The following is a 15917-nucleotide window of genomic DNA, read 5'->3' as shown; positions in this document are numbered from 1 at the left end:
CTTGAAATATAACCAATTACAATGAAACATCACTCAATATAACCAATCACCGGCGTGCGCAGTGCGTACCGCACCACGTGACCACTAACGCGATAGCATTATCGTAATAATCTCTCACCATTGAAATCGAACTTAGTTTCATGATCATGACCATACATACCGATATAATGGCTCAAAAAAACATTATTTAAACTTAAAGTCTATTCCATAAATAGCATTATGTCTTTCGAGACAAATTAACAGATCCGAATTTTTAACGGTATTCCAAGACCTGTTACGATTCTTAATGAAGTAATTTAAAGCACGCGATTCAGATTGTTAATTTATTCTACTATTATTTATATATTCTACTATTTACATAACTGGGTTCATAGCTGAAAGCATGAAATACAAATTTCTTATTCCGTAACTAACAGTGTAGTAGTACAGTTGTAGTTAGTCGAAAAGTCGAATGCTAAAAACTGCTTCTCGATCAATTTCGAAAAGTTCAAAAGGCATATTAAGTCAACTCTAAATTATCGATTATTGAAAGAGACAATAAGTAAAATCGGAATCGACTTTGTCATCCCTACAGTATAAACATTGAATCGCGCCATTTTAACATTCCGTTCTTTCCGTTTTTGACATTTGTTCTAAGCTGTTCTCCCTCCGGTTCAGCGCTGAGCAATTTTCAATTGAAATTGTTTATCTCGACCGGGAAATCGCATCAAAATGGTAAGTAATAAAGTAACGTGTATTATAATATCTTCTGATTTATTATTTTAGCGATTAAAATAATTTAAAAGTTATTATAACGTGGATTCACATACGTAGGTTAAGCACGTGTCAGTTGTGTCTAACACAGTTTGTTTTAAGTTTTAACTTTTTATAATATATGATAAAGTGAATAGTATGGTATTTGTGCTTCATAATTAGTACATATATCACTGAGAGTATGGAACTTAAGTAACATCGAACTACTGTAATGTTAGTTTAAACTTCACCCTTTTTTACCGTTTATGGTAAGGCTTTAGATTAAGAACCGTCGAATTATCTAAGCTCAAAATTTGACTGTTTAACGGCATAATTTTGCTACAAAAAAAAAAATAACCTTTACATATCTAACTTCAAAATGCGGTTCTTAATCTAAAGCCTAGATTTAAGAAATAATCTATAAGTTGTTTATTAATATTTGCAGGCAGCCGCTGTTGTATCTGGCAAAGATATTGAGAAGCCCCAGGCCGAGGTTTCCCCCATCCATCGCATCCGTATCACGCTGACGTCTCGCAACGTGCGCTCCCTCGAAAAAGTGTGCTCGGACCTCATCAATGGTGCCAAGAAACAAAAGCTGCGTGTTAAGGTAACTTTAATACTATTAATAATTTTCATAAATTATATTAAGGTGCGTTCGGCTAAGATCTAACATTTTGTTAGATTGTACCACTTGTATAAAATGAGAATTGAGTGCTGATGACATAGAATGCAAGAATGTTTCTCTGCACCCACTCGTTGAATTGGGTTTGAAACTCTGACTGATAATGCGACATGCAATTAAGTTTTCACTTTGATCCAAGTGATAATGGAAGGTAGCATATACGTAACACTATTCTCGAGTAGGGATCGAAACTTTCTAATCTGTCGGTGCTATGTGATGAGTATTTGGACTAAACCAACCCCCATACCTAGAAATGATGTGTATTTTTTTTAAATACACATCATTTCTTCATCACACTTCATTATAATAAATAAGTGGGCTAAGATCTAGATTAGGTAAAACCGAATTATGGGGTTTTTGGGTGTGGAGGTGGTGGAGGGTGTAGGGGAATCTATACAAGGTAACACTGTCATACCTCAAAACCCCATGGTTATGGAGATATCCATGGTAAAAGTTTTGAGGTTAGAAGAAGAATTTAAAGCTATTATAATACCTTTGAGCTCGTACTGTTTGCATTGTGTGACAAATCGACACTTTTAAACAAAATAACGCGTCAGACATAATATTCTAATAAAATTAGTAACATTGCGTGCTAGAATATAGGTTTAGAAATTCGAAAAATACCCAAAACCGAATCGGAGCACCCCACTGTCCACGTGGTCTTGGTCTGTCCTACCCCTAGAGTGTTTTTTTTGTGCCGTTGAGGCGCGGAGGGAGGGCAGCCCTCGCCCGCCGTGCGAAAGCGCGCGAACGAATGCGTAGAGGAGCGGCTGAACGGAGCATCAGTGAGCGTGCTTTCGCACGCAAGGGCGGAAGGGCTGCACTTCCCGCAGCGCTGGAGTCAAGCGTTCCTCTAACTTTCGAAATTCTTCTTCTAACCTCAAAACTTTAACCATGGATATCTTCATAACCATGGGGTTCCGAGGTGTGACAGTGGTACCAGGGGTAGAGTTCCCCACCCTCTCCCCCCCCCCATCCCCCCACGGTCCCGAAATTCGGTTTTACCTAATCTAAAGCTTTACCAATAAGTGCAATCGGGCGAGGCGAATAAAAGTTGATAGTGAGATATAAGTTAGTGAAAATAGAAAAAGAGACAATTACGTTTCGTAAGTTTTACTTCAGTCGTGGCTAAAGCAAACCCGCCTTTTTTTGCAAAGTGTATTAAAATTTCCAAAATGTAATCCTTAAATACACAGTTTGAAGGAAGGTTCAGGGGCAGGATAAGCATCACATGTAATACTCTTGGTGTTGCAGGCGTCCACAGGCTTCTATATCTGCTTACCATCAGACAGACCGTACATTTATCATATTTGTAGTAACAAAGAAAATATTTTATATATTTTACTGTTTGTAATGCATAAACTGAAGAAATATTTGGACAGATTTAGTAACTTCCATCGTCAAGAGAATACTAAGTTATCGCTAAGTTACATAGCCAATCTAATCCCACACATGACAATTAAATGATGAAATATGTATATAGCCAATGTAAAAGTTTGTTTTAGTCTAAACATTTATTGAATGTGGCTCCAGACAATATGAAATTAGCGCTTTGATGAAGACATACTACTTTTTATAGTAGCGTGTTCACCAAAAAAGCGCTAGAACAGAGCTTTTCAAAGTGCAGAGTTTAGTTCCTAATACTGTACTGTGCTCATAGGGAAGCTACAAAACACTACAAAACTATATTTATATTGTTGTAAGACTTATATTTGGTATTGTTTATGCCTAACTGGACAAAAATCCAGTTTGTTAATGTAGACTTAGAGCCTGTTTAATCAGTTGTGGATATATGACAGATTACGGTATCCGACAGTAAAACGGTTAATTCATTATGCTTTTTTACCTCGAATTCTACTATATTTATGATACTTTTATTCAAATATATTAAACTTAAAATTGTAGTTTATTAATTCAGGTGAAACAAGTCGTATGGTCCTATTCTCAAATATCTTTATTCACAACTGATCAAACTGGCCCTCGAATTAGAAAAGGTCATATAGGGGGTCATAAATTCTTCATTCTTTTTTTCCTTGCTATTTTTTTTTTAATAATTTATGTATTAAAGAAGTAAATTTCGACTAGCCCGTTGGCGTTGTTTGTAGTGACGACCGTGTGTGTATTGTGTACATATTTATTTAAATGTTTTTAAGATGCATAACTGGTTGTTAGTTTCTTAAGTCGAAGAAAACAGGAGGCATTTATGCCTATTTACACTTTTCAATTGTCTGTACTAGTCCATATAATGTGTATGATACAACAAAAACAATAAAAAATATATAAATTATTTTTTTTTTAATTTTTCAGGGACCAGTCCGCATGCCAACCAAGATTCTTCGCATTACCACCAGAAAAACCCCCTGCGGTGAAGGTTCCAAGACATGGGATAGGTTCCAGATGAGGATCCACAAGCGTGTGATCGACCTCCACTCACCCTCCGAGATTGTAAAGCAGATTACGTCGATCAACATCGAGCCTGGTGTAGAAGTAGAAGTTACCATCGCCGATGCATAGGCATAACTGCCAATAAAATCTATTAAATATATAAATATTATGTTTTATTTCAAAGAGTTTGTCTTAAAAATTTCATTAATATTTAATTATACAAGGGGGGGGAATGAAGTGGGAAGTCGATGTTTTACTTTCCACAAATAGCCTCGAAATTTTTCAAGATGGCTAAGTAAGAATATTGATAAAATCGCCATAAATTTTTTAAAAGTACATACTTATGAAGAAACAAACTTAAGACTAAACTGCAATGAATAGCCCGCTACTAAGCAGTAATAAAGCATGGCACGTTGTCATTCTGGATTCAAATTTCACGTTATTTTAAAGAACCGTCTATTTGGGCCATGGTGCGCCCATGAACGAATCTCATACTAACGGAGAAATAGTTACATTGTAATTTAAGTGGGCGTATGATTATAGGGAACTCAACAAACATAGGTTACTTGACTGACTGTTTATATCTGTGAAGATTCTTCATCGATACTGTCAAATCTTATAAATAAATATGTCTCGCATTTCTGTTGATGGAAGTTTTATTGGCTGTGTCAGATGTCTTGCATGAATTCAAATAATAGTTGCTATGTGAGCACAACAGCCTCCCGTTCGAGCCCTATTTTTGCAGGTACAAGGTATGCCCACTAAATACGCTAATATAATAATATGGCTATGCACTATCTATGATATATAAGATACTATATACTATAATATATAAGATACTTCGGTACTCGTCATGGCCCAGAACCAGTATATAAGTGTATAATCTATGGCCTAGAACCCGTACTATCCGGGACATGGTTCTTTGTTTTTATGCTAAAGCCATGTTAGAAAATATAGAAAAATTATTATTTATCTATGGATCAATTTCTAGAATTTACCAGAAAGATCATATTTCATAATCTATTTACTTATGATTAATTTAATAAGTATTCCTACTTTATGTAAATTAAAATACGTGATTATTTTAATACTTTTTCGTGTTATTTTTATTATGAAGTAGTGTAGTGTGTAGCTAATACTCCGGTTTGTAGTTAATTGTGGTAAAAGAATGTACCAAAATAATTGTTAACCTTAAAGCCAACGTAACTATACTTTTTCTCCAGGATATTGATGCTTTTTTCTCCTCGCCTTTAAAATAAACTATTTTGAATTTGGTCGTATTAAAAATTATATAATAAAGCTTCACACTCAACGGCTCCCAGTAGGATTTTTTCCTGTGTCACAGAGGTTCCGGAAACACACAATGCACAAGCACAAACGTCCAGACCACGACAAACATCTATATGGCCAATACTGTCACAATACAATGTCTGTCGTTAACGGTAATTGAACCCGCGACCGCCAGCGCAACAGCCAGTGCTGTGAACGCTGCGCTAACGAGTCGTCGAAAAAAGCTGATGTTTGACTTGTAGATTCCATTTAAAATTAATCGAGATCTGATGACTACTTTTTGAGCAGTATTTTACAACTTTACTATTTTTGTATTAAAATTAATGTCGGTTTTTTTTGTTTGCGAGTAGGTAAATATTGGACACTACCTACATTTTTTTTTTCAAATCATTGAGGCAATCATGTAGGGTATAGCAAAATATTTAATTAAAAAAGAATAATTCATTTTTTTATTAAAAATGTAAAATTATGGTCGTTTTTGTGTTTAGTACCAAAAAATTCAAATCAATTATTTTACGTTTGTTTTAGTTTTGCAATAAAAAAGTTATAAATATGGTGGTCTCTGCCTTATAAATTTTATTATTTTGAAGTCATCATGTCATTAACCCCTGAAGAATGTACCAAGATCCCGACAATGCTTGAAGATGGGCAGTCAACGAAATACAGCGAGAATTGTTGGTGTGACTCTACAGGTCAGCAAGTACTCCAACGTTTCTATGAAACTGGATCCAAGGAGAACTTTTCTAACCGACCATTTTTTTTGCGGTCCAGTATAGATGTATATAGTTTATAAAAAAAGTTCAAATTATTATTTTTAAAGCTACTTGAATAAAGAAATGTTTGTCTTAATATGATACAAATTAATAAGAAAAAAAGACAGCGTGGGAGACTGGCGGATGATGAATGCGATTCATCGTTCCATCATTTTATTTCCGATAATCATAAATTGCCGCTAGACATGCGTGAGGCTGAACGGATTTAATGACGGTAAATTAGTTTGCGAATAAAAATTTTGTCTATCTATTCCGTGTCTTAGAGACATTAAGGTTTATTTAGAATTGATTAATGGTTATTTACGAAATTTGACATTTCTATATAATAGGTCTTTACCTATAAAATTGCCGTTTTTGACGAAATAAGTTAACGCACTTTTTTTTCTATATTTTTTTTATTTTTATTATTCAAAGTAATTACCCATGGTATCAATGCATTTTTGCCAACGTAGTGGTAGCTTACGATGCCTTTCTTGAATAATTTTGCTGGATGGGAGGCAACAAACTCTTCAAAGGCATTTTGTACTGCCTCTCGGGTATTGAATCTTTTTCCCGCCAAAAAGTTATCCAAATTCTGGAAAAAGTGGAAGTCTGTAGGGGCAAGATCTGGTGAGTACGGTGGATGACGGAGAACTTCCAACCCCAGCTCTTGTAACTTGGAGACCTTCTGCTGTGCAGTATGAGGTCGCGCGTTGTCGTGCAGGAGCAGCGGAGCCGAGCGACTGACCAAAGCTGGTTGGAGACGTGCGAACTTCCCCATTATTGTGTTTAGTTCTTCACAGTTCACAACTGCAGTAATGCTCATGCTGTTTGGTAAGAAACTGTGATGAATTACACCAGCGCTAGACCACCAAACAGTTACCATCACTTTCTTAGGGGTCATTTTTCGCAAAATCTGACAAAAACAAGCCTTTTCTTAATCTTGTTTTATTTATTAGTACCATAAGAAATATACAGTAATGATTCTATTTTGGTTCTTTATTTCACTATGTTTAATAAAACACTGATTCTGCTTCTTCACTAAAATTTTGTTATCATCCTTCAAATTTTTTGTATGTTTTTAGTATTTTATAATCTTAATTAATAAATTTATTAGTGTTATTTTATTTATGAATTTACTATAGAAGCTGTTTGTTTCACACAAATAAATTAAGTAACAAAATAAAATATTTTAAAATAATTTAATAATAAAAAACAATACAAAAAATTCATCTCCATTTTATTTGGGACAGTGATATAATGCTGTAATTATTAATAATATAACTCGTCCCCGCGGCGCCACGCGTCATTGGCTGTAGACAATGCAGATCAATGTTTGAAAAATGTGCAATAAAAATAAGGACACTGGAGCAATGATAATTTATTTTAACGTTATAGATTTAGATATATATTACCATATTTCCATGTTATAAAATCAGCCGCGACTGTCTGTCTGTGAGTTTGCAATAAAGCCATGAAATAAAATTATGAAACATTTATTTCGCTATAATGTATACACACACTTAAGAAGAGTAAAAAAACTACAATTTAAAAAAATCAGTGTGCCATGCAGGCATTTTAACATTACATAAAATAAAAACGTAGATAATGTACCCAATGTTATGCAATAATCTGAATATGTATTAATTTACTGAACGGATTTCATGTAGGTATCTACTTCCTTCAGCTTTGTTTCCGGTTTACTCATCAATTTCTCACACCAATGGTTTTTAAGTGCATTTCTTTGTATTCCACGCCATGCAACCTGAGCTGTCGTCTACCGTGACTCCTTTGGCTCTCTTTTGTTTTACTACTTATAATTAGGTGTTTAGTTTAGGTATCCTAGCGTCAACCATTTTTAGTACAGACGTAATTTAGGGGTACCTGTACTTTTATGATTTTTCTTAATAATACAAAATATACTATGAGTCGAATGTTATTAAACGTTCTTGGATATAGATAAAAAAGGATTTGTTTGAAAAATGAATAACAATAGTTTATTAAACATTATACATATTTACAATTCACAACTTAAGAACTAAATATTTACAGATAGTTTTGGTATAAATCATGTCAGCGTGGAATTGTGCCAAGAATGCTGGCAACATTTCCCCGTTGAAACGGATTTGTTTTGTGTTTGAGATTGTTTTTGTTGATTTGAACATCGTCTTAATCCCCGTTAACTAAAACCGATAAACTGTGTTTACAAGACATTCTTTTTCGTAAACGACGTTCGAAATAGAATAGTTGTGCTTAATTTTCTTTTCAAGTTAATGGCTAGGCCTATACACTGTAGTGTCTGTTTTCTATTAAAAATTCAATTTAAAAAATTTTGAGAGCACATTGCAAACATATATATAAATTTATACTTGTAATAAAAATGACCGATATTCTCGAGCCACTGCCGCAGTGCTCAAGAATATTTTGTTGCCTAACGCGGCAAAAACCTCAAGCTGTATTATAAAGCTAAATATAGCTATAATATAAACTATGCCAAAATATCGATAATAAAAAAAAAATGTCTGTCAAAAATCCCACCCATTTGTAGATATTGTTTTTAATATTACAAAGTTATTATTATTTTAATTTTTGGTTGAATTCAAAAACGAGGAGGTTATTAATTCGACTGTATTTTTAATTAGGTATAATAAAATAAACAAGGACATTTACTATTTATTTATTAATAAATTTAATTATTATCCACAAAATTTCTTTCAGTGTATCTTTTTTTTATGTGTAATCAGACAAATTCAATGGTAAGGCCGCGACAATTTTCTATTTTCTTTTTGTTTAAAAAAGATTTTTTTTTCATTTGACTCCTAGACATAAAAAATAAAGCCATTTTATGTAAATATCTTTTTATTAACCGACTTCAAAAAAATTACTTTTATTAATAATTATATATTTTTTTTTTTTATGTATGTTCGGAGATAACTTCTTCGTTTATGAACCGATTTTGATAATTCTTTTTTTGTTGGAAAGGAGATATTCATAGTTTGGTACCATGATAAGGAAACCAGGATCTGATGATGGGATCCCAGAGAAATCGAGGGAAACTTTCAAAAATCGTAACGGTGACTAGTAAATTTAATCATGTTTTCATTAATTACTATAAAGTACTACTATTTAATAAAGGTCTGGAGTCGATCTGATGATGGAGAAGAAAGATAGTCGAGGGAACTCTTCAACAATTTATAGCAATTACCTGCTTTTTGAACTTAATTCGTTTCTATTGATGAGAACTTTGCACCTGTATGAGTTATAAGTGCCATTACAGTCTGATGATGGAGGCAAAAGTTAGTCGAGGGAACTCTTTAACGATTTATATCAATTACCTGCTGTTTGAACTTAATTCGTTTCTATTGATGAGAACTTTACATATGTATGAGTTATAAGTGCCATTTCAGTCTGATGATGGAGACGACAGATAGTCGAGGGTACTCTTCAACGACTTATAGCAATTACCTGCTGTTTGAACATAATTCGTTTCTATTGCTGAGAACTTTGCATATATATGAGATTTAAGTGCCATTTCAGTCTGATGATGGAGAAGAAAGATAGTCGAGGGAACTCTTCAGCGACTTATACCAATTCCCTGCTGTTTGAACATTATTGAATATTTTATAATTTTGAAGTTGGTGCCAAGTAAATACTAAAACAACCTGGCTACAATAACAAATACAAACAACACATACACAAGTACAAAAAATATTATTAGATAATTATGTCAAAACAATAACAGAGTAATAACAGTATTCAACCTAACAGTCAATGAAACAAATTATGAAAGAAAACTAAGTACAACTTACGAGTAGATACTAGAGTAGTTATTATTTAACTTGGCACCGACTTCAAAATTATAAAATATTTATTTAATCATTTCTGATTAACTAAATCAAAATACGAATTACTTTGTACTAAGTAAATTTATTTTTCACTTTTTAGTTTCCTGTTTGAAGTCGGTTTTTTTTTTTTGTTAAAAATTATTTTTATTTACCTATTACATCAAAATAAAGCAATTATTATGACTAAAGCCTTATAAAAATAGTACCCCGCTTGTTAGCAGCGTTCAATATGCTACTGTCAACATTTCGCTCAATTCGAAAATCTCATTCGGAAACTTTGCTGTGCTGTTTAATTTTTTTTTTTTTTTTTTTGGTGTATGTCTGAGATTATTCTTATGACTTATTTATATATGTGAAACCAGGAAAGTTCTCTATATATTAAAAATATTGTTATATATTATCCTTAATATTATACGTAACTGTATGTTCCTTTTTATGGATGTATCAGAATACAATACGATGCTTTTTATAATTACCGTTGCTCGAATACGCCATATTGAAAGAATGGGGCAAGACCAGTGTCCACTACCAAATATTGAAAAAAATTCTTTGAACATCTGTTACTCAGATGTTTTTTTTTTAATCAGATTTTATTTATTTTCAAACTTTTCTTGTCTCTTTAATATAAAAATACATTTAGTATTATAATTAATTAATTAATATTATATTTGTGTTTGTTCTTATAGAAAAGTTATTTAAAAGAATGGACCTCTTACTGTTTTACACAAAAACTGTATTGATCTCTGTACTTTTTATCCTGACTTTCAAGTGCAGACGCAGTTAGTTACGTAATGAAATTATTGAATTTAATAATAGGTACATACTCAAACTACGTAATTCTCATAAAATTAACAATAATATTTAATATACAATATGAAAACTATGGGAAAAGACCTCATGCAATAATGAACAAAACCCTACCTACTTTTTAAATTATTATCTGAAATTAAAAAAACGTAGTGGCTGAAAAAAATAATCGAACGTCCGTACTGACTGAGAATAAAAAAAACATAAAACGATTAATGTAAAACAGCTTTTCATATAATTTAAAATCCCTTTGACTAAACTACTTAATAATGCACGTCTGACGTATTCCGCGATGGCTTTTAATTTGTAAAACCCGCATGAGTCTAGCAACACAGCCATAGTAGCTATAGTTTGCTAAAGTTAGGTTCTGAGCTAGGTCGTCGCTCCAGATCAATACAGTCTGGAAACAGGATAGGCCGGTTCACTTTATTTTAACTGTAGTTTAGAGTTTATTTAATCTTGGTTTAGAAAAAAATCATTTAAGGATTGTGAAGAGTTAAACAATGATGAAGGTTTAATATTCGATTATTCTTACAACATTTATGAAAATGTGAATAAAAAATGTTAGGCGAAGAAATAGTTACAAAATCACTTTCGAATATGTACTTAATAATTGTGTTTGCTCGCAAACGAAAAAAACCGACTTCAATTACATCGACAAGTAATACAACGTACACTACTAACTACATGATAAACATCAGCTTTCGATTAAATTAAAAATTATCAAAATCGATACACCCAGTAAAAAGTTATTGCGGATTTTCGAGAGTTTCCCCTCGATTTCTCTAGGATCCCATCATCAGATCCTGGTTTCCTTATCATGGTACCAAACTAGGGATATCCCCTTTCCAACATAAAAAGAATTATCAAAATCGGTACATCCAGTAGAAAGTTATGCGGTATAATACAACGTAGGTCGACGAAAAAAGCGTCAAGTAAAAACGCATTATTAGATATAACTAGAAAAGTAGTTGTTAGATCTCAAATAAATTTAAATGGGACCAATTGGCACACACCACCTTTCGATTAAAACAAAATTTGTCGAAATCGGTCCACCCGGTCAAAAGTTCTGATGTAACATACATTAAAAAAAAAAAAATACAGTCGAATTGAGAACCTCCTCCTTTTTTTGGAAGTCGGTTAAAAAGTACTGTGAAATGTAGTAATTTTATTTTAAATATGTACTAACAATTTTTTTCCTCTTTTAAAAACGTTTAACTTTAAAGACAAACAAGACCTATTAAAAATTAGTTTTTATAATCTGTAGACAATTGACGAAGAAAAACTAATCACTACTGGATAACACAGACGAGCAGTATCAACGGTTTTAAATATTTCCAAGTGGCAAGACAAAATGTCTTAAGATGTAGGTTAGTGAACTCAAACTTGTGTAATTTATTACTTATTAATATTTTATTATGGAGTTAAGTTGTGATTGTTTCTTCGTTAGATCTAGTAATATTTTTGTAACGCGTGTTACATCGGTTTGTCTTGGCAATATTTTTATTATATTAGAAAATATTTATGTTCTGATAATTTTTTCATGAAAGGGTACCTAGTTAAAATCCATGTTCACAAACGTTTGGTTTTAAAACATGATACACGAAATGTTACTGTGATAAACTTGGTAAGTAATATTTTGTTGTACTTAGTAATTGTATAAGGGAAGAGCCTCCTACTATGAGTATAGGTATTAACATATTCAAATAGTGGGAACCAACAATACTTATGTATAAAAATGAACTACTTATAAAGGAAAAAATACTTTTTTTATGTAACTATTTTGACGCCGCATTGGCGCAACGGTTACAGCCATGGATTGTACCTGTTGCGCTGGCGGTTGCGGGTTCGATCCCCGCACATAATAAACATTTGTATTGGCCATACAGGTGTTTTCCGTGGTCTGGGTGTTTGTGCAGTCCTCGTGGGTCTCCCCACCGTGCCTCGGAGAGCACATTAAACCGCCGGTCCCGTTTGTTATCATGAACACCTGATAGCGATCGTTACTCATAGTAGGTAATATATCTGCCAACCCGCGTTGGAGCAGCGTGGTGGTTTAAGCTCTGATCCTTCTCCTACATGGAGAAAGAGGCCTATGCCCAGTAGTGGGACATTACAGGCTGAAGCGTATAACTATTTAAGTCCTAATTACTAAATAAAAATATTAAATGTATTTAAACAGTTTTATATTTAACTTAAATCACCACTATTGACTATTAGTTAACTATTTTCAACTACAAACAGTTTTACTCGCCTTCCAACCCACCTAGCTTCGTCAGGGGCGTGCCGTCAAAAATTTCCTACGTGTTAGAGAGAGACCACCGTTTATACCCTACTCTGTCTGGATGCTGTGTTTCCATGACAACGGGATGTAGGCTAGATATTGAAGATCGTTAGTACATTTAGGTTACATAATAGGTAGTACCTGGGTGACCGAGCTCCGCTCGGTATTTTTAGTAAATCGTGAAGGATTAGTAGTAGAAGAGAGAGTTAAAATGATTCGCTGCCGGTTTGGATGAACTCTTTTTTAACCGACTTCAAAAAAGGAGGAGGTTACTCAATTCGGCTGAAGGAAACTCAGTATATATATATCGCACCTTCGGTGGAACAAAGTCACAATTCAGGACACTTTTTAACCGACTTCCAAAAAAGGAGGAGGTTCTCAATTCGACTGTATTTTTTTTTTTTTTTTTTTTTTTTTTTTTTTATGTATGTTACATCAGAACTTTTGACCAGGTAGACCGATTTCGACAAATTTTGTTTTAATCGAAAGGTGGTGTGTGCCGATTGGTCCCATTTAAATTTATTTGAGATCTAACAACTACTTTTCGAATTATATCTAATAATGCGTTTTTACTTGACGCTTTTTTCGTCGACCTACGTTGTATTATACCACATAACTTTCTACTGGGTGTACCGATTTTGATAATTCTTTTTTTGTTGGAAAGGGGATATCCCTAGTTTGGTACCATGATAAGGAAACCAGGATCTGATGATGGGATCCCAGAGAAATCGAGAGAAACTCTTGAAAATCCGCAATAACTTTTTACTGGGTGTATCGATTTTGATAATTTTTACTTTAATCGAAAGCTGATGTTTATCATGTGGTCACATATAAATTTTATCGAGATCTGATAACTACTTTTTGATTAATCTTTGATAACGCGTATTTACTTGACATTATTTTCGTCACCCTACGTTGTATTATACGTTATATCTTTTTACTGGGTGCACTGATTTTGATCTTTTTTGTATAAATCAAAAGCTAATACTTGTCATGTCGTCCGTTTTAAATATGATTGAGATATAATGAGCAATTTTTGAGTAATCTTTGATGACACGTATTTACATGACGATGTTAAGACGACTGTGGTCATGTTCAATACTTTGCCACAACGCCATCTATCAAAATGTAATGAAATTACTTCGTTCACTATCGATCAAATTACAATATTCCACTAGAGTAGAGAGTAGCAGTTTATTCGTTATAAATATATTTGAGCTTTTAATTTTTGAGTTATCGCTAATACTGGGTATTTACTTGGCTATTTTACGTCGACCAACGTTATATTAACCTCATTACTATTTTACTGGGTGGACCGATATCGATGATTCTTTTTTTAATCGATAGGTGGTGCTTGTCATGTGGTCCCATTTAAATATAATTGAGATTTGACTCGAACTTTTTGAGCTATATCTGATATGGCGTATTTACTTGACTGTTTTTGGAGTTTTCTCCTTAAGAATCGATTTTCATTTAAGGCCCCGGAATGAAAAAATTGAACAGTAAAATCTACTGAACGAATGACCTTGTTAGAGATGGCGTTCAGACGTTTTCTAATAACGCAATTAGGTTCCGATAGATGGCGTTATTGTATTCATTTATTTACAATTTGATATAGTAATAATATATTTCTTAGACTAGTAAGCCTTTTTGTGCCTATTTAGACAGTTGATCTGAAGGGGTAAACTCCAGTCGTGCATCGGAGCTGTGTGAAAACATGAACATTACATATTTTTAATAAAAAAGACATAAACCGTAATTCAATATAAATCCGCTTCAACTAAAAAACCCGCCGTAATAAGCGATATCAGCGCTTCGCGCGAATCGACGACGGGCTTTTTATGAATTTTCTGCCTACAATCGCTAACAAAATGTTAGAAATAACAGTAGAACATTATATAATTCTACAATTTTATAATGTCGCGTTATATGGAATACGAACAAAGTATTACTATTTTTTCGTCGATCTACGTTGTATTACTCTTCGATGTAATTGAAGTCGGTTTTTTTTTCGTTTGCGAGCAAACACAATTATTTTGTTATGTCTTTTATTAGGACTTTTTGATAATTTAATATAAGATTTTTAAACTATAGCAAAGAAAGTAAACTATTAATTTTATAAAGATTTCAAACCTACCATAATCCAAATAATAATCCAGAAATGAGGAAGTAAAAACGAAAAAAAAAAAAAAAAAGTCCTCTCCTGTAAAATTAAGAAATAAGCTGTTGTGACTTTGTTGCACCGAAGTTGCGATATATATATCACTACATAGTATAAAACAAAGTCGCTTTCTCTGTCCCTATGTACCTATGTATGCTTAAATCTTTAAAACTTCGCAACGGATGCTCATGCGGTTTTTTTAATAGATAGAGTGATTGAAGAGGAAGGTTTATATCTATAATAACATCCATTAAATAGTGGAGATATACTGTTATTTTTGAGGTTTCTATTGTGATGTCGTAAATAATTACAATTTTTCCGCTTACATTGCAAACGCAGCCTGAACCCTACGAGATTTATCAAAATAATGTACTAAGTATTATACACATTGAAAAGTTCTACAGAAAACTCCGCTATGGTATATATGTCTATCTCTTATGAATATCCCACAATAACATTTTTTTGTCATTTACTTTTTACGACAAATAATGGCTAATTTTCAAAACGATTTTAATCAATACAGCATTAATCCTTATCTAATTAAATACCTTAAATACATTGTTGATTTAATATAGATCTATATGGCCCTGTGCAGTATATGATTTAAATAAATATTTTTGAAGATATTATAGATTTAAAAATTGCGGTACGTAGCGTTTGCGGCAGTTCCTGCCGGCTTTTACTCTAAAGTTAACGCGTGCGGGCCACGGGCAGTAATGAATAAATCAAAACTACTGGATCGATTTTAATCATTTTTTTTTCAGTGAATGACATAGGCTATAATTATATTTTATACCCGTGCGAAGCCGGAGCGGGTCGCTAGTATATATATTAATGTATGTTCAGGGATAACTTTTTGATAATTCTTTTTTTGGTGGAAAGAAGATATCCTGGTGATGGGATCCTAGAGAAATCGAGGGAAACTCTCGAAAATCCACATAACTTAACATTAACTACATAATACTTAACATACTACTGG

At 33.0% G+C, this 15917-nt stretch overlaps 2 protein-coding genes across 2 annotated transcripts; one reads left to right on the top strand and one right to left on the bottom strand.

Moving 5' to 3' along the window:
- Positions 1 to 577: 577 nt before the first annotated feature.
- Positions 578 to 3963, top strand: LOC123665699 (40S ribosomal protein S20). Its single transcript, XM_045599960.1, has 3 exons — positions 578 to 714; positions 1178 to 1339; positions 3722 to 3963. The coding sequence occupies exons 1-3, from the start codon at positions 712 to 714 to the stop codon at positions 3926 to 3928; spliced, it is 372 nt and encodes a 123-aa protein (XP_045455916.1). The 5' UTR covers positions 578 to 711; the 3' UTR covers positions 3929 to 3963.
- Positions 3964 to 4233: 270 nt separating this feature from the next.
- On the bottom strand, positions 4234 to 6745 carry LOC123665526 (histone-lysine N-methyltransferase SETMAR-like). The gene is made up of 2 exons (XM_045599818.1): positions 6284 to 6745; positions 4234 to 4293 (listed from the first exon to the last, which is right to left on the bottom strand). Exons 1-2 carry the CDS (start codon positions 6743 to 6745, stop codon positions 4234 to 4236), a joined length of 522 nt encoding a protein of 173 aa, XP_045455774.1.
- Positions 6746 to 15917: the final 9172 nt, after the last annotated feature.

The sequence above is a fragment of the Melitaea cinxia genome, chromosome 24 (genome assembly GCF_905220565.1).
Source record: "Melitaea cinxia chromosome 24, ilMelCinx1.1, whole genome shotgun sequence".
Lineage (NCBI taxonomy): Eukaryota > Metazoa > Arthropoda > Insecta > Lepidoptera > Nymphalidae > Melitaea > Melitaea cinxia.
Note: the sequence above shows the minus strand (reverse complement) of the source record. Positions and strands in the feature narration are given on the sequence as shown.

What these genes read in the sequence shown, in the direction of transcription:
- LOC123665699 (XM_045599960.1), top strand. An exon ending in AACAAAAGCTGCGTGTTAAG is followed by an intron (nt 1,340 to 3,721) that starts GTAACTTTAATA and finishes TTAATTTTTCAG; the next exon opens with GGACCAGTCCGCATGCCAAC.
- LOC123665526 (XM_045599818.1), bottom strand. Translation starts at nt 6,745, where the DNA reads ATGACCCCTAAGAAAGTGATGGTAACTGTTTGGTGGTCTAGCGCTGGT. An exon ending in AAAATGCATTGATACCATGG is followed by an intron (nt 4,294 to 6,283) that starts GTAATTACTTTG and finishes TTTCTCCGTTAG; the next exon opens with TATGAGATTCGTTCATGGGC.